Raw genomic sequence first — 26,662 nt, forward strand, 5'->3', positions numbered from 1 at the left:
CAAGAAAAAGGAGCCATGTCCCTGTTCGCCCAGGCTGCTTGCTGGGGTGCTCCTCGCCCTCCCGCCTCGCCGTCATCCCAGTGAGCCTCACGACCTGGTTCCCCAGCCTCCACTCCAGCCTCAAACTTCCCCTCGCTTTGGGAGTACTTGATCTTGACCTGTCCCTAACAGAAATTAGAAATCTCATCAAAGGAAAATAGCTCCCCTGGAGCCAAACCTCACAGAATTTTAACTGGTCTCAAGGTAACCATCGCAAAACCTGCCTCTAATTATGTCACTGGGGGCCACAGCAAGCTGATCTTTCATAGCTGTCTCACGGCTCATCCGGATGCTTCTGGACCCTTTCTCCTCTTCCTTAAGCCTGACCCCTGAAATGCACCCGGCCCTGACGGCCTTGCTGGGCTCGGAGCCCGGACACGCTCACGGCTGCTTCTCTCGCGGGGCGGTGGGGTCTGTGGACCTCAGCATCGTGGTGAGGGAGACCACTGCTCACCCGCTGCACTTCCATGGCCCCAGGGGACTGCGCTGCCTCCCGGAAGGACAGCTTTTTGGCTCCCACACCCTCCAGCTCTGTAAACTGAACAGCGGTCAGTTCCAAGGGGGGATTTTATTCTCCAGGCTGAACAGACTGAGCAGAAGGGTGAAGGGTGCTGAAGGGTGTCCAACGAGCACCCCGGGCCCACAGCAGGGAGGAGGAATCTCTCCTCGGGAGGCCCTTGTCAGCACGGACAAGGAACAACTATTGTCTGGGGGGCAGACAGCCCAGGCTAAGACAACCACCAGTGCCAGCCACAAAGAGGGCTGGGGGCAGGCAGGGGGTGGGGGCTTTTTCTTTCATGCCAGGGAGACCATGATGGGATGCACAGAATGCATTCATGGGGCCTCGGAAAGGCACAAAGAGCAGTGGCTGCACCTTGCCCCTGTGCCCCCTCCAGGGCACGCACGGGCAGGTGGGGGGAGGGCGGGGCTCTCTCCGGGAGGAGCACTCTGGATCTCGAAAGTTCCCTACAAGTCAGCTCTACCGGGGGCTTATCTCCAGCCATGAACCTGGGTCACTGGGACACGAGGGAGCACAATGCAGATGGCTCTGCCTGCTGTCCCCTGTCCCCATCTCCCACCCCTACCTCCCAGTCCAGGGCCAGCGCAACTGAGTGGGGAGAAAAAGGGCCAGCGTCCCATCAGCCACTCTGCCTCCAGGCTCTCGAACGCGACCTCTGCATCCTGCTAATACCCCTCCACCCTTTGTTGGGGTTGCTCTTTGCTGGGCACTTGACATCCACCGTCATGGATCCTCTCAACAGGGAAGTCCAATCCCTTCCCCAAAGTGACATGTCTGAGCCACTGTCTGCTGACTCCAAAGCAGGTGCGCCTTCTCCTCCACCTGCACAGACAGCTCCTTAGATGGCAAAACCTTAGCAACCTTGGAAATATCATCATGGAATTGGGATTTGCTTTCCTGTCCTGTCGTTTACCTGGTATACCCATAACAAGTAATGCGTAAGGAAGGCCTGGGCTACTCCCTTAGGTCTGCCAAGGAGAACACATTTCATTATTTAAAGCCAAGCAAAAACAGCTCCTACCAGTAAGGACAGAAGAAAGAAACTTCCTCAGAAATTTGTGTTGGGACATAGTGGGTATCCCTTAAAGAAGCTCCCACTGATCAGACTCCAAGAATGATGGAACCCACCACACCCCTCATTTTGTCTGGGCTTCCAGAGAGCCAGGAACAAAATGGGGTGCTAGGCAATGCACCTGCCTTATACCGGGTTCCTATATGCTTCCCTCGGGCCCCGTCTTCCCCTACTCCCCCATCTCATTTTTTGCTTATTTTCAGGTATCATGTTGTACATATGGTTTCTTTAAAATGAAAAAAACCACCTCAAATCTATCTTAAAGGCAGAATATCAATGATAAACAGAACATTCCCTTTCTATGACATTTTCTCCACTTCATAATTCACTGTATTTTGGGGTAGGCTAAGCTCCACATTATTTGATAAGTACTGCTCAGAAATGCCAGCCCCCCTAAATTACATGCAAATCATGTTTACCTCCAGGTATATCTCATAAAGGAGAGATACTCCATTCCCTCTAAATTGAAAGCTTAATTTGCAGGTTTAATATCAAAAATAAAGAAATCTATCCAATATTAGTTTGCTTCTTATATTACACTTTCAAATCATCTGTAGGTCAATGGCTAATTAAAAACACCTTCCTCACAAATACTGCAGCATCAAATGGGAATGAGATGGCCATTTACTTTGTTTGGGCAATAACATTCAGTTTTGAAGAATCAAATCAGATTCCTGACCCCTCAATCCCAAGGATATTGGGAGAGCAGGGAGGAGGCCAGCTCCTGGGGAGCAAGTACTGGGGGGCTTCTTGGGGAAAGCTGAAGTGGCCAGTTATTAAAGCCATTCCACCAAGCCCTCTGCAGTAAAGGCAAAGTGGTTATGATGTGATTCTGCAAGAAGGAATCACAACAAAGGCATAAAGGATGAAGGTGTGGAAAGCTCCCAAAGCAAACCCAAAGCAGGAGGTATTTATGGTCCAGCCCGCGCCAGAAGAGCCCTGGCCCTACAAACATCCACCCACCTCTCAAAGCACACATCACAGCGCATCACATCACGGTTGAGGAATTTAATTTGATGACATGGGATTTTCTAGTCCTTGCAGAAAACCTGACTGAGTGTTCTCTCCTGGAACACGGTGAATCAGGAGAGAAGGTGAGGCTCTCGAGTGCAGTCACACAGGGGGCAAGGTTGAGTGGGCTCCTCTTCTCAACCCCTGCATCCGAGGCAGCCCAATGTCACCTTTGCAATGGTAGCAAATCTGACCAATTGGGCAGGGAGGGGAAACCACATCTTTTCTGCCCATGAAAAATAGATTGCATGCTGAGTAAAGTGGCAGGTGCTAAAAAGCTACCCATACCGTCAGACAGCTAAAGAGTGCCTTCCCCTTCTGAGGATGGTTAATATTTATATTTGCAAATATTAACATTTAGCACTATCTCTTCCTAAGATCTGTTTATCTAGGCCATGGAGTTGGCTGGACACTCGGTCCTGAGCACGAAGGATGGCTCACAGCACCTCTGATAAAGCAGCAAGGGAAGAGTCTTTTGGTCTAGGGCTTTTGTTTCAAATGATTAGAATCCATTGAACTGAAAAAGACCAAGCTGTCTGAGTTCATTTTCTTCTGAACTCAACCAAACTGTAAAATAACAAAAAATATTTCACTTTATAACATAATTTGTGTCTTCAACTTACTGGCAGCTCTGGGAATTTGACAGGTAAGGTATTAAGTAAACACTTCTCTCTGAAGTCTTATTGGAAAGGTTAGCCACAAAACAGCACGCGCTAGCAGACAGTAGCCTCCCTGCAGCTCCAGCCCTGCCATAAAAAGGCTGGCTCAAATGTACAAACGTCTACTTCCTTAATACGATTTTGTAGTAAATCTAGAACAACCTTCGATTAAAGGAATTTACCAGCTGATAGATCTTCAAGAGAATGAAAGAGAGAGGCTTTGTCCAATATATATCTACATCTGGACTGTATGTCTTTGTTGATTCAAAGTTAAAAAGGGTAACTATTTTATTCCTGGAAAGGACTGTTACAAAAATATTTCATATTTTATCAGTTGACTTTGTACTAAAGAACATTTTCCATTTTGACACACACTATTTCAGTTGCACAGTGACTCAACCACTTTTTCTAAGGCACCTACTACCATGAGCCCGGCAGTGTAAATGGCTTCTGTGCAGCCACCAAGATGACCAGAAGTGACTTCCCCGAGGGAACTTCAAAGACCAGCCCTGCCAATGTACAGAATTCCATGTAAAGTACAGTAAGTGCCAGGTCAAAGGGTCATATACGAGTCAAAGGGCACAAGGTGTCACAATCCTAATATTTCAGTTTTATGGAGAAATAATATCAAACACTGTTATCATTTCATTATAGACCTGAAAATCTATCACTTATGAGGAATTTTTAAAAATCTGAGTATACCAATGTCAGGCTTTCCTGAAGATGGAGACAAAATGTTACACAATTCTATTTCTAATCTTGTGTCTAGAAAATAGCAGGGACTTGATTAATATTGGTGGACTTCCATGCTCAGTTTCCAAGAGCATTTCATTCTAAAAACGGCATGTCGTGGGCTTGCGGGTAGAAAGAACGTTGAGCCTGGCTGTGGGCTAGCCACTGTGCCCCTTATGGCCAGGTTACAGCCAGGCAAGGCCACTCAGATTCTTTCTGCAAGAATCTTCAAAAGAAATTTTAAATGCCAGCCAAGAGACACTACTAAGAGAGAAAAAATAAGTCACTGAGTAAGAAAAGATATTTGCAAGACACCTACCTGACCCAAAGGTCTTATTGAGAATAGACAGAAAGAACTTCAAGAAGCACAGGAGAGAAATGAACTAGAGGCCTGAACAGGACCTGCACAGAAAAGAAAATAATAACAATAACAGTAACCTAAATAATCATAAATCATAAATGTATGAGAAGCTGCACAACCTAATCAGACACCCAGGAAATGGGAATTCATACTACATTGCAATCCCACTACACACCACTAGGTTGATTAACATAAAGAAAAATCAGGCAGACAATACCAAGTATTGTGGAAAACGGGCATTCACAGAGCACTGGTGGGGGAAGGGGGAGAGGAGTGTGTAAAAGGGTGTTGAAAACCACTTTAAACAAGACTTTATGGTTATGTATCACTCCATACCTGTTAGAGTGGTGAAAATTAACACTAGTATTAACACCAAATGCTGACGAGGATGTGGAGATGCTGGTCTCGTACATCATTGCCAGGAACGTGAAACGGGGCAGCCACTCTGGAAAGTAGTTTGGCAGTTAAGTCTAAAGCTCGATCTGCCCTTACCATAGGACCCAGCAATTGCACTCTTGGGCAACTATCCCACAGAAATGAAGACTTGCGTTTACACAAAAACCTGCACACCCATGTTCACAGCAGCTTTATTAATAATAGCCCTGTGCCGGTTTGAATGTATTTTGTCCCCCAAACGCCATTAACTTTGATGTAGTCTTGTGGGACAGACTTTTGGTGCTGGTTAGATTTGCTTGGAATGGGCCTCACCCAGCTGTGGGTGGTGACTCTGGTGGGATACTCCCATGGAGGCATGACCCCACCCATTCAGGGTGGGCCTTGATCAGTGGAGCCATATAAAACATGCTGACTCAAAGAGACTGAACGGAGTGCAGCTATGAGTGACATTTTTAAGAGGAGCAAGCTTGCTAGAGAGGAACATCCTGGGAGAAAGCCATTTTGAAACCAGAACTTAGGAGCAGATGCCAGCCACGTGCCTTCCCAGCTAACAGAAGTTTTCTGGACACCATTGGCCATCCTCCAGTGAAGGTACCCGATTACTGATGTGTTACCTTGGACACTTTATGGCCTTAAGACTGTAACTGTGTAGCCAAATAAACCCCCTTTTTATAAAAGCCAATCCATCTCTGGTGTTTTGCATTCTGCAGCATTAGCAAACTAGAACAAGCCCCAAACTGGAAACCACTAAAATGTTCCTCAATAGATGATTGGTTAAATACATGGTACTCCTCAGCTGTAAGAAGGAACAAACTGCAGATGTGCAGAAACACCTGGCTGGATCTCGAGGGCATTAGGCTGAGAGGAAGAGCCAATCCCAAGAGTTACACGGTGGATGGTGTCATTTGTGGGAATTTGGTTTCATCTGTTCCTTCCTTCCTTTCTTCTTCCTTCAACTTGGGCAGTGAGCTCAGTATTGGGGATGCAAAGCACGTAAGAGAAAGTCGCTGTCCTCAAGGAGCTCTGAGACTGGTTGGGTGCAGGGTGCAGAGCTGCCTGAGAGCAGGGAAGTGAGCAGGTCCCTGGGGGTTGGGGGAAGGCACCCAGCCTGCAGGGAGGAGTGTCAGGATGCTTCTGAGATGGGTTTTGCATGACGGCTGGAGTTCAGCCTCGAAGGATGGCAGCTGAGGAGGGCCTTGGAGGCAGGAGGGATGGTACACGCATGCAGGTACGTGGGGGTGGCCAGATGAGGGACACTCAGGCATGTGGGCCGCCCCGGCTGGTGCCGACAGAGGTGGGCAGGCAGCAGGAGGACCCAGGGCCAATTCGTGGGTCCTCAAAGCTGGATGACGCTGGGTGGCACCAGGCATGCTTCAAACTGATTCATGATGTTAGCAGAGCATGAAATCAATATAATGGGGTGGGACGAGATTTATTTTAGTGAAAAAGAATAGGATGGAATGGAATTGAGCCAAAAAGAATAGATTAAAAATATCAGATAGCATCGCATAGAGGAAGGAATTCTTATTTTAGTTATACAACTATGGGGTGAGGAGTCCATGGGGTTGTGATATAAAATATTTTTCTTACCTGGGGCTTTGTATGAAACAGTTTAAAAGTCACTGGCTCAGACTTTCTCACGAGGCAGTGGGAGCTGTGGGGCAGGGGGTGACGTCAGCAGATTTAAGAGAAACAACCCTGCAATACTAGAGAAAGGAGAGCAGATTGGAGTTCTAGGGGAGCTGGGCCTCAAATCTTTCAGAAGTAGAATCCACAGGATTTGGAGAGTGATTGGATGTGGGGGTGAGAAAGAGGAAAAGGGGCTGGTAGGATTCCACGGGCGCTGAAGAGGGGGGCTCTGCAGACAGTGTCCTCACAGCAATCAAGATGGAGCAAGTCAACATTGCCATGACAACAAGAGCCAGCGTCAAGCTCTTGATTTGTGTGAGGTCAACTGACATGCACAAGAAGCCACCCCAGGACTCGGACTTATTATCGATGGAGTCCATAGTCTTCTCTGCCACTCACACACCAAGGAACCCCGGCAAACTCGTCCAACCCACCCAAGTCTCAAAACAGAACCTCATCAAATAAGAGACGTTTCCGGTCATCTGTGAGGGCCCAGGCAGCTCTGACGTTCTAAGATTCCAAGGAAGACAGGACCCCATTTTTGCAGAACTGAAGACAGTTGTGCGTGACCCTTGTTTTACCGACAGTTTCAGCTATGTTGAATAAAGCAATTCACAAACGCTACTTCTATAAAATCAAGCAAGCAAAACTAGTTGACAGAATTATCTATACATCAAGTAAAGCCACAATTTGAAAATAAACAAATATTCTCATACGAAGCGAGTGAACTCGGGAAAGCAAAGGATTGTATTTCTTTATCATTTCTCAGTAAGCATATAAAGTGTTCCAAATCTCCAAGGAAATAGCCACACTTCTCTTAGCGACTGCGGCTGGAATTCTCAGATACGGAAGAATAATGACATAATATTATCTTCATAAAAATGGAAATGGCCACAGCCACAGCTTGTTGGATGACACCATAGGTCAAGTTCAGGGCCAAGTACTCTGCATGTACTGCATCATTTATTCCCTACAACAACCCAGCAAGTTTCAACTTCTGTCTCCAGTGTATAGACGAAGAAACCGCAGCACAGGATGAACATGCCCAGATGGCAAAGCTACCATGCGGCAGAGCCTGGATTTGGGCACAGACGAGCTGACTCCAGGGATCCAGTTCCCAATCCCTGTGCAAAGGTGGCCTCTGGCTGGGAGTGGGAGCAAAAAACCCATGTGCTTTCTCCTTGGCCCCAGGCTCACCAGGACAGAACGCAGGGACCATCCATCCAAGTATCCTCAGGAGAGAACAGTTGCTAATCATTTCTGCAACACCTGCCTGCTCCCAGCCATTACCTATTATTAAATGAACTTGAGTCAGGACTACCTGGATCTGCTAGAAGGCCAGGGCATCTGGCAATGGCTCCTATGGAAAAACAACTCCAGTTCTCCGACAACACTCTAATAACTAAAAGGTCAATCCTAGCATCTTTGGAGAGACATCTTTAAGGTTGGCTGCTATTATTTATTCTAAAGAATGCTGGCTTTGCTGAGGTTGTATGGCAGGATAGTGTGCTAAGAAATGAGGAAACAAAGAGAAGAGCGTTGCTGAAAGTAATCATATATATTTCTATTAATTACTTAGCATCACTGAAATTCCATTTTTCATCCATATAGTGGGGACAGTACTGACATTTGGGGCTGAACAATACTTTGCAGCAGGGGTACTGTACTGTGCATTGAAGGATGTTTAGCAGCATCTCTGACCTCGATGCCACTAGATGCCAGCAGCAACCCTACCCCAGTTGTGACAACCCAAATGTCTTCTGGGGGCAAAATCACTCCCAGCTGAGAAGCACGGAAAAGGCATCTAAGACTTCACCAGGCAATCCAGCAGGAGCTCCATTAACATTGGCTTCCTCCTCCCATCCAAGCCTTAAAACAAACCTAACACTGGAGCATCTTACAACACACAAGCTTTCTTCTAAGTCCCAGAAGTGCTAGGGGTAAAAATTTAGGATGGAAAGATCTAGAGAACAACCTTAACAAAATACATGTCCTCCATTTTGCTTCACACTGAGAGATATTTCAGGCATCAAATGGAGAGGGCACTTGGCTTCTTTCCTCATAAAACTGAAGTACGTCCTCCAGCATTAAGTGCCAGCAGTGCTGCACCAGCACCAGGCGACAGCTCGGCAAGGTGTGCCCTGCATCTGAGAATGCTCAAACAGACTTTCCCCTTTTAAAACTTTCCTCTAAAGCTAGCTTTCCTAAATAAGAGTCTCAGCCAAGAGTGCTTCATCACTGCCACTCCAATGGCAGCTTGATTTTTTCATCTCTGAATTAAATAAAGAGGCTGTTTGAATAAAACCAAATGGCATGAAATCTTTCTGTTATATGCAATAAATTAGGTATAAATAAACAGGTAAAATCTTGGATTATTTGTTTTTACTTGAGGTCAAGTTTAATTATGAAGCAAAGAGGAAAAGCACACATGCCATAGAATAATGATTATAAAAAATAAATATTAAAATAATTTGTGGAAACACTGTAAAGAATAAACACATATAATTTTACATATATGTTTTTAAGTATATATATTTTAGTAGCTAGAATGCCAACTGGTAGCATTTGGTCCTATGGAAGTTCCCATCACTTGGCGATGTTGGCTCCGATTCACCGTCTGCAGCCACATCCAGTTCTGAAACCCCCTGGGAGGAGCTGCCAATGTCCCTGCCCCCTCTAAAAGCACCCACTGGGGACAAAAGTAAAATTATGGCCATAGCAAAGTACCATGAGGTTGGGGTCCTTTGGCAAAGGAGTCCCTTGCTGTCTGTGGAGAACACCATTCCCAAATCCAAATCGGTATCTGTCTTGACCTTCCAGTGCACTGAAAAGGTCAGCATGAGCCCAGACGACTGCCTCATGGATATCTCTGGAAGACTTGCCAGAAATGTAGACAGATGCAGGCCAACTTGTCCCAACCCAGGAAACAGGCCTCGTGGCCTCAGTCCTCACAATCTGGGGTCTGAGCTGCAAGTGGAGAGAATGTAGGTTCAAAGAGCAATACTACTAAGTACATGAGCCAGGGTAAAATGCAGGCATGCTGAGCTCTAGGGAAATTTGCACTCCAGAATATTTTCATTATATTGACTTTGAATTACTATTTCTTCACTGAAAAACAATATGTGTTTTCTTTTGGTCCTTGGCTAGTTGTGCTGTGACAGTGTACGTGTCAAGAGCTGCCCTATACCTTTCCAAAGGAAAAACATAATTCTTAGGTGTGCTTAAAATGTGCACACAGCTGCATGTGCAAAACCTCAACAGCAAACCTATAAATTTAAAAAAATAAATTAGATTAAAAGTAACAACATCAACCTAAAACCCCAGGCTTCAAAGGAAGGAAGAATGATGTTGAGAAATAATAATCCAAGAGCCTCTAGGGTCCCAAATACTTTACATCCACACTTCAAACTTGCACAAAGAGTTTTAGCTGGGTGCTCTTTCCCGGGGAGCAGAGGCGTTTCTTTGGAGGGAGGGTGAACAGTACGGAACACACAGCCATCCCAGACTTGGCCATCTTCAACCTGTGGCCGGTGCCCTTGAGGGAAGAGGACAAGGCAGGCCCACTAACCAGCGCCCCACCTCCCTCTCTCCCACCCCAAAGCAAATGCTGCATCTTCTCTGATCTAAGCCCTTGAAATAGTACCTGCCAAGCACTAAAATTCTTCCACGGCAATGAAACCAGATGGCACTGTACTTGCAAACAGCCTAGCCTGCAAATTTGCTTTCTGGACGTTAACATGATTTATCCATAAAAAACCTGGCATTTCAAAGGTGGAATCCCTTTCTCAGGCTTCAGGCCCTCTCCTGGCCCGACTATATGCCAAGTCAGTGTTGGCAGAGACATCAGTGAGCTTGTCATCCTGGACTCTGCTACATCTGATGGGTAAAACTATGAGTGAGGAAATGTATTACATTTAAAAGGAGAGAAATTGCTAAGTTAAAACTACATGTGGAAAATAGAGCTTATAAAAGGGGCCGTGCATGACTATGTGCACATAAATATATTTTATGGATGTTAGGTTAGTGAAAACATAATGCACTACATTGTGGATTTAGGAAAATAACTCCTGGTCAAGAGATATATAAAATCCCAGGTGAGGAAGAGTGGAGAAGGCAGTGAAGGGGTCACAGGGAAATGAGCCAAAGCTCTCTGAAGGCTGAGTGAGAGCAGTAAAAGGTTCTGTTCTGAGTGGGCTACATGAAGGTCACTCCAGGCTGTTCTGGGATGCTCCACGGAGGGTCATCATGATAAATAAGAAGCACCTATATGTATGAAATAAATAGTAACTTGATCTCACAAACTCCAAGTAGAGATGAAAAATCAAAAGTTTGCAAGTGCAAATAAATAAGCTCAACTTGATTTCTGATGCAGTGTTTTGGTTTGCTAAAGCTGCCGACATGCAATATACCAGAAATGGACTTTAAACAATGGGGATTTATTTGCTTATGTGTTATAATTCGAAGGCCATGAAAATCTCCAAATTAAGGCATCAACAGGAGGATACCTTCTCTGAAGAAAAGCAGATAGCATCTGGGACACTTTTGTCACATGGGAAGGCACATGGCCAGAGTCTGAGGTCCTTCTCTCCGTGCTTTGATGCTTTCAGCATCTGGTTCCAATGGCTTCCTCTCTGAGCTCTCTGTGGATCCTCTCTTTGCTTCTTTGGGGGCTTTTTTTTCCTCTCTGAGCTCTCTGGGCTTTTTCTGTCCTTTATCCTCTCATAAAGGACTCCAGTAAAATGATAAACACCCACCTTGAATGGGCTGGGTCACATCAGAACTGAAATAACCTAAACAAAAGGTCCCACCCACAAAGATCTGCACCCAAAGGAATGGATTAAAAGAACGTGGCCTTTTCTGGGGTACGTAACAGCTTCAAACCAGAACATATAGCAAAGTGAGAGCAACTGCTTTTGGCAGATGGCCCTTAATGGTCAACTGCAGATAAGATTGAACAGGCAGGTCGGCTAGATCCATGACATTGGGAAAGCAAGTCTTCCTGATGGATCCTATGATAACAAACCTAGCTTATGGTCAAGATGCTGATGGAAAGTATCTTCAGCCTTTCAAAACCTGAAATAATATCTTTCATTTTATGTGGGCAGAATACTCAGTTCTCAACTGATTCCTTAGCTATAATATACATTTATATAAAGACATACATCACAAATTATCAGTCTTCCCTACAAAGTTGAAAGGATCCTCAACTTTTTTTTGCTATCCATCCCCTTTTTGCTTTCTCTTCCAGTCCACTTCATTCTTTTCTTTGGACTTGACTTCCAGAAAGTTCCAGGTCTATTCTATAGTTTCATGTTCTCTCTGGTTTTATAGTTCTGTTTTCTATTCATGGTGTATAAAGCCTTATTTGCACATCATAGCAACTCCTATTTGTAGATGTAAAGTAAAAAATTGTAGATAAAAATAATCTCCTTTAGGCCCAGTTAACCTTGAAGAGCATGGGAAGTCTAAGACAAAATCCAAACTAACAGAGTAGGACACTTGAAAATGACTGATAATCACAGTTGCAAAATAGCTCTGAGGAATTAAGAATGTTGACTCATTTAATTTTCATCCTGAGAACAAAAGACGGTGTGTAGTAGGGACTAATGAGAATTTGGATTGGGCTACTTGAATTTTTTAAAAATTCTTTCATAAGCTTGAAAAAACTTACGTGGAAAAGGTTTTGTTGCATGATATGCAGTCAATGTAAAGAAGAAGATCTAATCTAAGCAACTGAAAAATTATATTCAGTATTGCTCTTTTTTTTACCCATTATATGCTGTGGAAACACCTTTCTCAACTGGGATTAAAACAGCCAATAACAAATGTTTTCTTCAGTATGAAAAGGGAGTTCAGCCAAATGGACAGTCATTTCCTCCCAGGTCACTCCTCTATCCTGGGATTATTAATAGACAAATACAAACACTCTACAACCAGAAGAGAGAGAATGAAATTCAACCAAGTGGCCCTGCTCCTGGTTACAACCAAAGAGAACTCTGGTGGGTGGGGGTGAGGGGTGGAGGGCAACAAGCACAAATCTTTGACATGAGCCTCTGCCATGCACATTTGAGGTACAAATCTGAAAAATTAAGCCAATGAGCTCAAGATGGGTGGCAACACTGAGATACTGACAGTCGAGGGCTCTGCTTCCAGTGCAACCTGAATCTCAAATGGAAAGTTGGCATTTGTTCCCCTCTACAATCATGAAGAGCACTTCTGGATGCTAACGCACAAGCACACTTCTCCTATTTCTAAGTAGTGCTTATCTAAATGTCATCTTGCCATCTGACGCTATCAAATCCTACAACAGAGCTATAATGTCAGGCCATTGCCAATCAGTTGCTACCTTGAACGTAGCAACCAAGCGACGACGGCCCTATAACTTTGACTCTTGATTTACAAGCTGTTGCAGCAAAACTAATGGACGCAGTCTTTAATTACATTTTACAAGCCTCATGTACTGAGGGACGGTATGCTCAAAGCGACAAAGCTGAACAAACACACAAATATTTAAGAGATGATAGAGGCTGGTTTTGTCAATTTCTAAGCCATGGGTGGTAAAACTGCATTTCTAGCTGTGCCATTAAAACTTAAACACAGGCTTCAGAAGCTTCTGAGGATCACTGCTTTTCCTACAGAGGAAAGGAGGTCCTTGCGGCCTGCCAGGTGGAGTGGGGAGCCGGGAAGGCTTGCAACATATAAAATGTTAAGCTTCTAAGTTACTGGGGGGGGGGGGGGGGGGGGTAGGGAGCAAACAGATAATTATATAGAAACTGTTATAAAGTCTCTATGCCATTTCTATAGGAAGCTATATAGTATGACATATATATGTACTATACTTATAACTAAACTGTTATATAGTATCTATGTCATTTCTATATTAGTGGATTTGTTAGTTCAAAGCAAAACTCCATAAAGCACTTAATGAATGGTATTCTCCTTAACAGCACACATTTCTGACGGCAAAGAAAGATAAGGTGGAAATATTTTGACTCCTGTCCTTCAAATTCCCCCAGATAAGTGGTAGAGCTTATGACCAAATGAAAACTTAAGTTTTAAGGGTACAAGGATGTTTAAAATCAGCTCTCTGGGAAACAGGAGGCCTACGAGAGACCACAAGGCAGGGCAGGCAGAGTGGTTTGGGGTGTGGGTTCTGGATCTAAATAGCGGCTCTACCACTTAGCAGCTGCGTTTCGGTGGACAAGCTGGCAGAACTCTGTGCCTCACTTTCCCCATCTGTAAAGTGGGCACGATAACAACCCCCATCTTGGAGGGTTGCTGAAGGTCTTAGGGACTCAATTCCACGCCAGGCATGGTGAGAACACAGAAGCAGGGTACATGCTGGCTCGGCCTTATCTTGAGAATTCAGATATGCAACACAACTCATGACGAATGAACGCAGGAAACAAAACACGAAAACCTCTTTGGTTTGCAGCTGGCGCTTAAGCAAGGATGCTGAAGAATACTAAAGGATCCCCAAACCCAGCTGGCTCCAGAGAGCTTCAGGTACCACCCAGGTAGCCACACAGAGACAAGCATCTTCACCAGCTTCTAAACACTGATGAAACACCATCAGAGTGGGCAGCATTTGGGGGCAGCGGGAGGCAGGAGCAAAAACCACAGCTCTCACTGCCCCTGTTCTGACCGGTGTCCGTGATGCCGCCATCATCCGTGATCTGCTGCTGCTCACACTGGCCTGGGACTGGATCCTGCTGTGACAGAACGCTGACGTGTTTGGGCTCCTCTGAGCCAGCATCTCTGCAAACTAAAGTGCCTTTACAAGGTATCATCACACCCTTACACACTGGCACATGCACACCCACACGTGCACACACCCCGCTCATCCCCAGGACGCACCGACGGTGGAAACACAGTGAGCACTGCAAGGCCTTGGCATCAGAGCACTAGAATTCTTGATTAGTCAGTTTTGTGCGACATTTTTATGTAAAACATAAACTGTAGGAAGTTGACATTCAGAGCATTTCTCTTATCAAGCTGTCTTTTAGGGAGGCAGCCTTTGGGCACAATGAACAGGAGAACACGGAGACTTCACTTCTGTTGTCACCAATAAGAGACTCTGTCCTCAAAAGTCTTGACTGTGTCAACTGCTGAGGAGGCTGAGCACCCCAGGGCTTCTCCCAAGCCAAGTCCATGAAGAAAAAGTCCCTCGAGTTTCCTTCCCCCAAAACAAGCCTTTCCTCCCGTGACTAAGATGCCAAAGACTCTGCTCCAGGTGTCACTGCACGCGCCTGCCACCACAGTTCCACATCTCTGTCACTCCGCTGGGCCCTCGGGGGCACCCCGGTGAGTGGGGAGGCACTGAGGGGAGAAGGCTGGCTCCGGTCTGCAGGGGACATGCAATGCCAGAGAACAAGGGTCAAGCCCCTCCTCACCTGGAAACAATAGAACGTTCCAGGAAAAGTGGACAGTCTCTCCAGAGAAGGAATCTCTGCCCACAGTGCTCCAGGTTTTCTGCTACGGACCACTCAATTAATGATCATGTGGCTTTGCACCTGCACTCAATTCTAGGATGATTGTCAGAGAGTTCTAGGATGATCCTAGATGATGCTCAGATAGTTCCAGAACAATCCTAGATGACCCTCATATAGTTTGGGGTTGGAGGTAGGAGTTAGAGGATGGGGTAGTAGTAAGAGGGAATGATACAAACATAACGTTAAAATTGAAAACAAGCTTTCAATCATCATAAAACAACATAAAAAATAAAGTTTGGCCGTGCCGTCCTCAACAGGGTAATAGTTAACTCCATGCCTGGAGTAGGGAAATGGTGAAACACAACTCTGGGGGAGCTGATCACATCAACACTTGTGGTAGCAGTGGCCCGGGGGCTTCTGGGTGCCAGGACATGGCCGCTCTGGGGGGAGATGCCGAGCAGGCGAGGCCCACATGTGAGGACACAAGGCAGGAGAACGGAGTTCACACCAAGCCCCTGGCCTGCCGGGCGACTGACACTGTGGTGCTCTTTAGTTCTGGTCAACAATAGGACAAGTTGCATGCTTTCTCTACTGACATGGCAAGTCAACCGCCCAGTCTAGCCCAAATGCAGAAGTCACGAGTTACTTTGCCGTAAGACAGCAGCGACTGGTCTTTCACTTTTTGGTGGTACATGCAATCTCCGAAGTAAATGTGCACCTGTGCATAAACCCACAACAGGGATTTCTGTTGGTTTGCTTGTTGTTGTTGTTGTTATATGAAAGATAGGCCTATTAAAACCACAAACACTGCAGCTCTTCAGAGTGATTCTAATCATCAATCACAGAAGACACACATCAAGCCTTCATTTCAAGACCTTCATTTTCCAGATGAGAATTCATATCCCAAGAGAGTGGGGTGATTTATCCAGAGCCACATGGCAGATGGGAACAGAGAAGCAGAGGCCAGAACCCTGCTGTGGGGCCAGGGTCCAGGCAGCATCTCCAGAGACCACCGCTTCCAGACCCCCGCTTTGCAGCCTCAGACGCTAGCTTTGATGCGTGGAAAGAGATTTCAGCCACAACCATGTCCTACTTAAGATGGACCATATGCACTCATGTGGAACCCAACTGGTAGCCTGCTAAGAAGAATCCCTGTAGCTTATGGTGCCTGGGGCCTGTCTGGACCTCACCGTCACAGAAATGCAAGAAACATAGGGAAAAGCTACTGCTGCCACGGATTTATCCATAGGGTGGAAAGAGGCATTCACAGGAGCCAAAGCCATCGTGGAGGTGCAAATCAAAACCAGAATGAGACCCGGTCACACCTATCGTAATGGCTAAAACAGAAACCCAAGTGCTGGCCGGGATGCAGAAAAACTGGACCACTCCTGCACTGCTATGAAACGGGGAATGTAAAATGGCACAGCCGCGGTTTGGCAGTTTTTTGTAAAACTAGACACACACTTACTATACAGCCCGACAATTGCACTTGTTGGCTTTTATCCCATGAAACCTGAATGTTCTTAGCTGCTCTATTCTTCGTCACCAAAACCTCATACCCAACCCAGATGTCCTTCAACAAGTGAGTGGATAAACAAACCACAGTCTAGATCGCGGAATATTACTAACAAGGAACCCTATAAAGGAATGCACTATTGCTACACACAAACACTCAGACAGGTTTCAAGGGCATCAAAAGACGTGGAAAAAGCCAATCCCAAATGGTTACTTAAGCACGATTCCATTAATGTAACACTTGAAATGACAAAATATTAGAAGTAGAGAACAGATTAGGAGTTGGAGGTGGAGGGGAGAGGGGGCTGTGATGATGAAGTGGCAACATGAGGGATCTTTGTGGCTATGGAAACATCCAATGAATTGACTGTGGTGATGGAGACAAGAGCTGACACATGATAAAATTGCAAAGAACTAAATACACGTACAAACATCAGTGAGAGCGAGTAAAACTGGGAAAATCTGAATAAGATGGGTGAATTGCAGCCAAGTCAATTTCCTGGTTGTGATATTGTACTATAGTTTTGCAAAATGTTATCATTGAGGGAAACTGGGTAAAGTGTATACAATATCTCTGTATTATTTCTTACAACTGCATGTGAATCCACAATGATCTCAAGAAAAATTGCAATAAGTAAAAGGAAACAAAAAAAGAGACCAACAGCAATTTCTTCTAAAAATCGCCTGTGATTGAGAAACCTATTATCATTGTAGGCACTTACAGAAAGTATAAAAGTGCCAGAAAATTAATTAATAGCCCTCACAGGGAGATGATAAATAAGGCACATGCTTAATATTTAATAAGTTTGAGGAATATGCTCATGCCTTTTTTTCTTTAATCTGAAATATGTGAAACACAAGCACTTTTCAAAAGCATAACAGAGCTAAGAATGGCCTTGGCTAATCAAATCACGTGGATAAAATTAGATGCCAACCAGGCATGGTTTTTGAACTACTTTTGCAATTTTCCTGTAAGTTTGGAGTTATTTCAAAATAAAGAGCTAAAAAGAAAAAAAAAATTGGATGCAAACTGATGGCAAACAACAGTCTCTGCCTTTGATGATGATAAAAAGAGATTCAGGCTCAGGCTTGTTTTTCTCCAGGGGGCAGAAGCCATGTTCTCAGTGTGAGAGCCTCATGCTGGCTTAAGGAAACCACTACCATCCCCAGGTCCAATTCCCCAAATAATTATTTGCAAAAAGAAGCAGGGACAGGTCCTTTCCTGTCCTCAGGGATCCAGGCATCACCACTGTTCAAACCATGATGAACTGGGTGCCGCATCGAAAGTGAGAGCGTTGGCTCCTGTACTTACTTATTCTGCATCATGTTCATTATAACCCAGTCGAAAGGGTAGACATTCTTTCCAATGAGATTCTTAAACATGATGAATGTTTCCATCAGGAAATCCTGAAATGAAAAAGCAGAGCATTCTTATTCCACCAAGAAGAAGGTGAAAACTCTCCCTTCTCATGAAGGATTAGATTACAAAGGACCCCATTTTTTTTTTAGCTGAATGAACACTAATGAAGATGTGTTTTATAGGAGCTGTGTATTAGCTCCATCTCTCTGTATAACTGAGCGCCCCATCTGTGATGACTTTTTCAAGGCTATCTTCCGAAATAGTTGCTTTCATAGCCCTTCTGCTAATAAGAAAACGTGATTTTTATAAAACATAATGCACAGGTTTTAGCTTCTTCTTATATTTACTCTAAATATATTTTTCACTGTGAAAATGGCCCATCAGCTTGAAAATGGTATATTATCCATTCCATTGTCTTATGTAATTAAAAAAAAAAGGGTGGGGCGGGGAGAGATCAAACAGGAACTCCTGACCCTCTGCACATATTCGGGGTGCCATAAACCATTTGAGCATGTGGTTGCATTGCCAAGCTCTTTTATGGGGCACGTACATCCCCATAAACTACGCGGTTACGCTTCTATTGTCTCTCAGGTGAGCTTCTGACGGCCACAGGTCAATTTAATAGGCACGGATCAGAACGCACCCTGCTGCCCCACCCTGCTTCCAAGCTGGTAAGACTGCTGGCTGCATCTGAAAGGGGTACCCATTTCCATCCGAAGCCTTCACCCTGCGCCTTCTGGAATTAGGAGAATTTCTTGTCTCTGAGGACATGACACCCCTTCTGAGCAAACGTGGACAAAACCTGCGGATATCCTGAAAAGCACACTCCTGGTAGCAAGCACGCATCCAGGATCTGGGGTGGGAAAGGGAAAGGCAACTGAAAATTGACTTAGAAAAATGAGGCCACGGTCAGAGATTGCCAAATGAGTGGATCTTTCTCATTTATTTAATCTACCGAATCATAATTAGGTGCAATTGCTGTGAAGACCGGGGGGGTGAACAGAATTTAAGCAGCCAAGAAAGCAATCCCCAGCACAAAGTTCTAAACAAGTACCTCTTGCAGAGGCAGAAGTTAAATTGGATAACGACAATAAGCTAATGCTCAGAGTTAAGATACTTTCACGCAACCTTAATAACAATGCCACATCCCAGCAAGTCAGGGCTGTTGTGCGAGGGGCTTGTTGTGAATAAAAACTCAGAGAGTTGCCTCCAGGAGGGGAAGTTAGTAACCTGGGAAGATTAAGCCCAAATGTCCTTCAAACACTCATCACTTGTGCTCCGGCCACTAGACCCCAGGAGCAGAAACTTTCCTGGTGCCCCCTGACATCCTGAATGGCTTCTTTACTCAGTCGAATTATTGAAATTCATATTTCACTACTTAGTTTCCCCACTTTATCAAGAGTTCCACATTTTAATGACTGGGGTGCCTATTTCACTGGCCGAGTACCGTAATTTAGCTGCATCTCTATTTGCATGAAATTGCTGGCTTTCTTGCTGATCACTCTTCAAAGCCTAATAACTGAGACACAGGGTCTGGTTTTTATTATTCTGGATGAGAAGCATATTTTCCCAACTCCTTTCTCTCTAGGAGACACAGTCCCACACTTCATTAGTATGGCTCATCTGTTAAATGTTGGTACTTTGCTGATCAAACAAAATGCTGCATATTGTGGAAGATGAGGTTTTGCAAGGCTTCCTGATCGGGCTGCATGAGTGACTGGCGAGGGCGGTGGCCCACACATCTGCACTGGCCCAGCACAGCTGAAGCCGCAGGGCTGACTGCTGCTCTCCATGGCTCCAAGTCAAGGAGGGGAGCTCAAGATTACTGGTGCTACACTTCGTGAAAATTCCCTCCTTCATTGCTGATTTATTTTTGCAGTATTTTTTTTAGCTTATTATTCACAGGAAGTCCCATCTAATAAGTAAGCAGCTCTAATAATAACTATCAATGCACTCCAGAGGCAAAATCCTCTTGCCATAGACCCATCTGCTTCTTTCCATATCCATCCCACCCACTTCTCACCTGAACTGCTGCAAGGGACCTTAACCTGTCTAGCCAGGTCCACTCTTTACCTCCTGGTCCCACACTTCACCCAGAGTGATCTCTTCAAATTGTAAATCTGATTAAGACACAAATACTTCTCTGGCATGCCACTTAATGCTCACCCCTGGGGTGGAAGGCCTGAAATTAAGGCCCAACATCTGGGGGAAACTGGGAGGGCCTCGAATGGCCTAACAGCAAGGTGCCCACCCCACTTGCTCCCACAGAGAAGGTCCCCTGGCAAACAGCTCTCCTGCTCACAAGCATCAGACGCAGGTCCTACTCATCTCTGAGCACTGGGCTTCAGTTCCCCTCCAGCCCACAGAATTATACCAACAAGCCAAATCGCATCTTCCCGTGGGAACTGGGGGCACCTCACCCTCTTCTGGCTACAAAGCCCGCCTCCCACAGCCCCTGGGGGTTCACCCTGCACCCGAGCGCACCCCTGTGTGGCTCTGCATGGCGTGTGGTGTCCTCCTCCCGGGGCTGTGGGTGAATGTGACTAAGGAACCACTGTCAGTCCCCTCTGTCCAGTGTCGGGGGTCATGAGTTCAGCCGTCCCCCAAAGCCTAGGGTGGGAAACCTTCCCTCACCAATGGGGTGAATGGTGGCGATTCAAACAACCCCCAGGGTGTTTTCCAGTGCTCTTAGACAAAAACCACAGCTTCTCGACTCTCACAATGTGGGACTCATTATTATGCTAGGTCAAGGACGAAATAACTGTTTAGATAAGGACCATTATAGATGCTAAACCTATGAGATGAAAGATTGTCAGGAAATAGGACATTTGCCACCATTTTGTGGATACCAAAATATCACCCCACAGATTACATAATTGCAAAGCAGGGTGGTGTATTTTTCACCCTGGAGAGATCTGGCAGTTACCACATCTTAACCAAGCAATCAAACTGAACATTATCAATAGTGGGTCAGTGTGACACTCCCATCTTCCAATGGAATGCAGTATGAATTAGCACCACTCTGAAGCACTCTTGCCAAGGGTTTGATTTTGAGTATAACGTAGGCCAGACTTCCAGTTTGGAGGACATACAGGGGATAGAGAAACAGAAACATATTAAATGGCATTACAAGGAAGTACTCATAAAATCCAGAGCAGGGGAGAGTACACAGAGCTATTGCCTTGGACTCTTTAAAAAACTTGCAAACAAACAAAGAAACAAACAAACAAAATAAATAAATAAATAAATAAATAAAACAGCTTTGAACAGAATTTTTAAAAAACAAGGGGATGCATTTGTTCTAGAATGAAAGGGGATTAAAGAGACACAACAACCAACACAATAGGTCAGTCTGAGCCAGATTCTGATTTGAGGAAGCCCCTAATGAAAGACAGGGAAGTCTGGGAACAGTTGAGGAAATGGGAATATAGGTGGTATCAGGGGATGGTTGTTATTTTCCTGTGGGGCAATAGCCTTTGGAGAATGTGCTTATTTTTAAGTAGTGTGCTGAAGCACTTAGCGGAGAAGCAGCCTGACGTCACTCAGCCACTTATTTAGATGTAGAGAGAGATGTAGAGGAAGCAAATATGGCAAAAGGCTCACCATTGATGCATCAGGTAGCAGGAATAATGGTTTCAATGCAGTACTCTGTCAGTTTTTCTGTGCTTGAATTGTTTTCATGATAAAAGGTTAGGGTAAAGAGTACAAGTAAAACCTGAGGAATTGGCATAAAGTCAATGAACTGTATCAACAGCAAACCCTGGTTGTTTTATTATACTATAGTTTTACAGATGTTACCACTGGGGAAAACTAGATAAAATAAATGCTTTAAAATAATTATAAAGAAAAATGTTTTGGGGGAAAAAAAACAAATAAATGATGTAAAATTTGAAAACAAACATAAACAGGATGACAGTTACAGTGTGATGGTTAATTTTAGGCGTCAACTTGGCCAGATTATGGTGTCCAGTTCTTTGGTCAAGGACTGGCCTGCTTGTTACTATGAGACTATTTCAGAGATGGATTTGCATCTATAATAGTTTGATTGCTTCTAAAATCTACAAGGGAGAGTGTCCTCAGCAGTGTGGGAGTCTCTTTTTCTAATCAGTTGAGCTCTTAACAGCCAGAACTGAAGTTTTCATAGGTCAGAAGAATAATTTCTGCCTCAACTGCAGCTTTGGCTCTTGCCAGAACTTTCAGCCAGTCAGCTTCCCCTGGGGAATTCCAACAAAGGACTTCAACACCAACTTTATCGTAGTTCCCATCCAATGGCCCATCCCATGTAATTTGGATTGCTAGCCCCCACGGTCACGTGAGGCAATGGCTTATAATAAATTTCTTACTAGATATCTGTATCTATATATCTATATCTATGTCTATCCCTACATCCATATTTCTATCTATATCAGTATGTATTTATCCTTTTGGTTCTGTTTCTCTGAGGAACCCTAATTGATACACATGGTCTACAAGGTCCCCTGGGGTGTGACACCCCATCCCCTCTCTGGGGTCCTCTCCTGCGGGGTACACTCGCTGTCCCCACCACAGGCTCCTGCACTGCTGCTTCCCTTTCCTGTAACACTCTTCCCATTAAACTTCAATAGTCCACAGCCCTATATTTTGTAAGGAAGCCTTCCTGATCTCAGAGTCGGGTCGGTCTGCCCATTTGACAAGGGCCATCCATTTGTGGTGTGAGTAACTTCCAGATAGTCAGAGGGACTGTCCAATTAATTGTGCTAGTTTCTACTAGACTGTAGGTTCCTGAGAGGACCGTCTGCTTTGCTCACCATCATTTCCCCACAGTGCTGGCTCAGAATTGGGGCTCAATAAATATCTGTTGAGTGAATTCAATGCACAAAGAGTCTACACCACAGCCTGAACATCCATTGTGAAGAGCCTTCATTTAAGCTTCATTTACAAGGAAATGGTCATAAGGAACAAAGTAACAGAAGTTCAGAGTTTGGTTCTTCTTCCCATTCATGAGGCAAATGCTACAGAATGTTCAAAATCACCCTTTGGAGACTTTTCCACATGGGACCCAAGACTCCCTAAGAATGAGCACACCTCAGTAGCAGAGAGCTCCCAGGGAGGCAGGCCAACTGCTGACATCCCTGCATTCCCCATCCCTGGGAGCATCCTCACTCACTGCTTCCCCAGGTATGTCACCACCCTGGACCACCTCAGTACAGGCTGGTGGTCGGCTGGTATGGAGAAAGTGCAATGTCACACAGGGGTAGGGGCCTGCATCCACCTGGCAAAGCCAGGACAGGTGTCAGGAAGGGTTCACAGAAGGGTGGGACAGAGCTGAATGGGGGGAGGGGAGGCTCCCATGTAGGCCCAATACCTGCTAAGGCTCAGATGCCTGCCTGACTCTATCCCTAGGTAACCTACCAGGGGACCAGGGTTGGAGGAGCCCGTGGGAAGAGGTGGGCTGCCAAGGAGTTGCTTGAGCCAGCTCATGGGCCAGGCTGAAGGTGAGGGGGCCAACAACACACAGGGTTCTGTCATCTGTCAACATTTGACCAGCAAGCACTGCCTCTCCCTGCACTGTTTTTGGGTATATCACTACGAAATCAGTCTCCTGACAGACACTTATTAAAGGTCTTTGGAGGGAATTTGGGGTACTTGGCAAAGCTGCACTCTGCACTGGAAGGTCTCGAGCATAACTCATCACTCTCAGTCTTACTGTGGAAACCCTGAGTGACTTCTCTGCTCCTTTCCTGATACTTTGGTTTGTACATGCAACAGCTGGCAGCCCATCCAGCAGATCAGCTTCTCCACTGCAGAGGAGCACTGTGACATCCTGTGCGATGGGGTCACCTCTGTCTGGAGAGAGTTTTGAGTTGGACACGCCCAATCTTTTCATTTTCAAGGTCACCCCTCAGACTCAGGCTGGGCTCCCTTCTCTCACCATGTTTGAACAGAATGGGCCATTTGAGAGACTATAAAAGTAACAGCTCTGAAGCAGACACTGGAGATCTATGTATTGTTTCTATATTATTTTGGAAACTTTCCTGTAAGTTTGAAATTATTTCAAAGCAGAAAGTTAAAAAGAAAAAAGAAGTAACAGGGCTGTTACATCCTGTGACTTTTATGTTGTTAATAAACAAAATTTTGCATGCATATGACTCATCCAACCAAAAAGGACTAAATTTGAAAATCTGAAGGAAGGAAATACCCTTGATAGAATTGATTAGGCTCTTTTCACATTGGAATACTAATTAAGTTCTGATTATTTAACAGAAAATGATCTCTTATTTAACTTGTGATATGTTGTCAGAGTACAAAACTGGTCAAATGCTCTCTGGTTAATAGATGGGAACACATTTGACAAAGGTTGTGGAGGATTAACAGCAACAAAAAAACGTTTGCAATACTTGCAGCATTAATTTATGATATCCATATCATAAATGCCATTTTATAACAGAAATCAAATTGTCCATAAAAAAATCGATTTTCTGAACTGCTAGGTCTAAGGAAAAAAATACCTTGGGAAATCAGGGCCACAACATGCCTGATTCCTCTGTTCCATGGAAGGAGAGAGTACACACACTCGGAATTCAGTAAATTACAGTAATTTTCTTAAACATCATTTGGTATAATCACAATGAAGCTTCTCTATCAACAGCGTCACTTAACAGGATTAAATATTTCTAACATTGCATGTGTGGACTTTGATTGTGTGATTCTTCTGATAAAGGACCAAATGTGAATTGGATTCCTAAGTTTTAGGATGAATAATACTTATCATTCTCAAAGCTTTATTTTTCAGCCTAGAATTTTATCTATAAAATCATTCTTGTAGGTCCAAGCTATAACGACTCCTTCCACTGACCAGAAAAGGGTTTAGAGATATAATTAAGATTCAATTGCAGCATTAAAGGTTTCAAATATAAATTTTGATTTGGTTATACATGATTTCTTAACTATCATAGGATATAAATGTGATATATAATCCATTTTCAAAATTACCCTATTACAAACTACCGATTCTATTCAAAGAAAATCCAAACACAGGCACACAAACATGCATTCTTGCTCCCTAGCTCTTACTTACAGAAAACTGCAATGGTTTCAAGGTATAGATATTTGTTCTCCTTAGAAAATAACAATAACAACAAAAATTATTGCAGCAACAAACAATACTTCATATTTGAAATGACTGTTAATCAAAAAAGGCAGTCTCTTCTTCCCATCCCTCAGTAACTGAGGTGTCAAGAGTGACCACCATTGTGGCGGAAAACATTAGCAGAGTTCGGTATATTCTACAGGAAATCTTTGGGTCCTTAGGAATGGAAGCTGTGATGTCAGATGCCAGAGTTCAGGTCAACATCTAATTGGGAACTCTGCCAACAAGTTTGGTTGCAGCTTTGTAGAGGATATTTGCCATACGGCAATGCAATTTCAGGTCATTAGGGAGGTAGCTCCCAAGCAATAAATTCCTCTCTTTTCCTAATTAAGTTGTATCATAGCTTTACTGAGGATGACTAGAGAATGATTTGGAGAAATGCTGATGAGCTTCCATGATTAGAGCTAATTAATAATGGAGTATAATTTAAGGTCAAAAAGACTCTCGGGTTTCTGTGATTGAAAAGCTGTCCAACAAGTGAACAGAAGTTAATGGTAGACTGTCATGAATGCATCTCCAAATTTTCAATTATCCCAAACCACAAGTGAAGAACTGTGACCAGAGGGGAAAAGAGATTTCTCCAGGCATAGTGCAAGAGTCATCCCCCAGTTCAGGGCTGGAAGCAAAGCTGCTCCTGAGGGCCCTTGTCCTATTAGAAACAAGCCTTCCGTCAGACCTTCCCAAGCAGTTTCTGAAGTCGATCGGCGGCAAATTCTCATGCAAAATCATATTTAAAATGGAAATGTTTGTATTAATGTTTTCATATAAATTAACATATTAACATTAATATGAAACACTGGCCCTCGAACACAGTAGTATGAAAAAGGTACAGGATGGCACTCACCACCACATCGGTCCGCATTTTTCCAAAAGTCTTGATCAAATGGGCATAATGATAATCTTCCATTTGCCGTAAAATAGCTGTCATACAGGCCACAAAGTTCCCCTGAAAACCAATCAAAAGATGGAGTTAGATGGAGGGGGAATCACACTCATGGGGAAAGTTCATATAAACAAGAATTTGGGAACTGAAACTGTCAAGCAGCAGCAACGGGGTCTGGATATGAAGCCCACATCCAACCACCACTTGCAGGCTCACCAAACTCAGGATTTTTTCTTTATTATTATGATTTGCTACACTTCATTCTGCCTAACTGCATTAAATGCCTCCAGACACACAGTTACCATGACTGAAAAACGAAACAGAACATGCTTTCTCTGTACATAGGGACAAAAATTAAAGACAGGGTTGAAATCACCATCACTTCAGTTTTGGGCTTTCTTGGAAAATTGCTGTCCCGATGATCAGGTGAAATGTGTGCAGAGCCTCTCCTCTTGGGCCTTGGTGAAGGAGGTAACTTTAATTTTTCAAAATCAGCCTGTATCTCCCTTTGGCCAATTTAGAGGCAATCACCACTGACTCCACAATGAGTTGTGGTCCAATGCTCCCCCACATGAGGAATGAGGAGGACCACCGGCTCATCAGAATGTAAAGTGGGAGAAATGGGAATTTCTCACAGCAGACATGGTGGAAATAAAGGTCAAGAGCAGTTTGCAAGTGGGGGTGGCCAGCATGTGTGTCTGTGGGTGTGCACGTGTTTGTGTGTGCAAGTCTATGCATGGGCATGCTTGTGTGTGTGTGCACTGAAGGAGCGCCAGCAGGAGGGCAATTTCTAGCATCAAGGATCTGTGGCTGACAATCCTTTAAATCCATCCTTACTTTTAAATACTTCCCCCTAAATGAATGACATTGTAAGAAACATAGGACAGATACTTTCTCCCATTAAACCAGTACAAGTCTGGTAAA

The 26,662-nt window shown here is 44.5% G+C and overlaps 1 protein-coding gene across 2 annotated transcripts in view; it reads right to left on the bottom strand.

Moving 5' to 3' along the window:
* Positions 1–26,662, bottom strand: part of DOCK1 (dedicator of cytokinesis 1) — a 546,722-nt gene that overhangs the window by 174,098 nt on the left and 345,962 nt on the right. For both annotated transcript variants that reach the window (XM_037804943.1, XM_037804942.1), the window contains exons 28-29: positions 25,700–25,801; positions 17,679–17,773 (exon numbers count right to left, since the gene is read on the bottom strand). In XM_037804943.1, coding sequence (XP_037660871.1) covers positions 17,679–17,773; positions 25,700–25,801 — 197 coding nt within the window. The remainder of the gene's footprint in view (positions 1–17,678; positions 17,774–25,699; positions 25,802–26,662) is intronic.

Source organism: Choloepus didactylus, chromosome 15, assembly GCF_015220235.1.
Source record: "Choloepus didactylus isolate mChoDid1 chromosome 15, mChoDid1.pri, whole genome shotgun sequence".
In the NCBI taxonomy this organism is placed as follows: domain Eukaryota; kingdom Metazoa; phylum Chordata; class Mammalia; order Pilosa; family Megalonychidae; genus Choloepus; species Choloepus didactylus.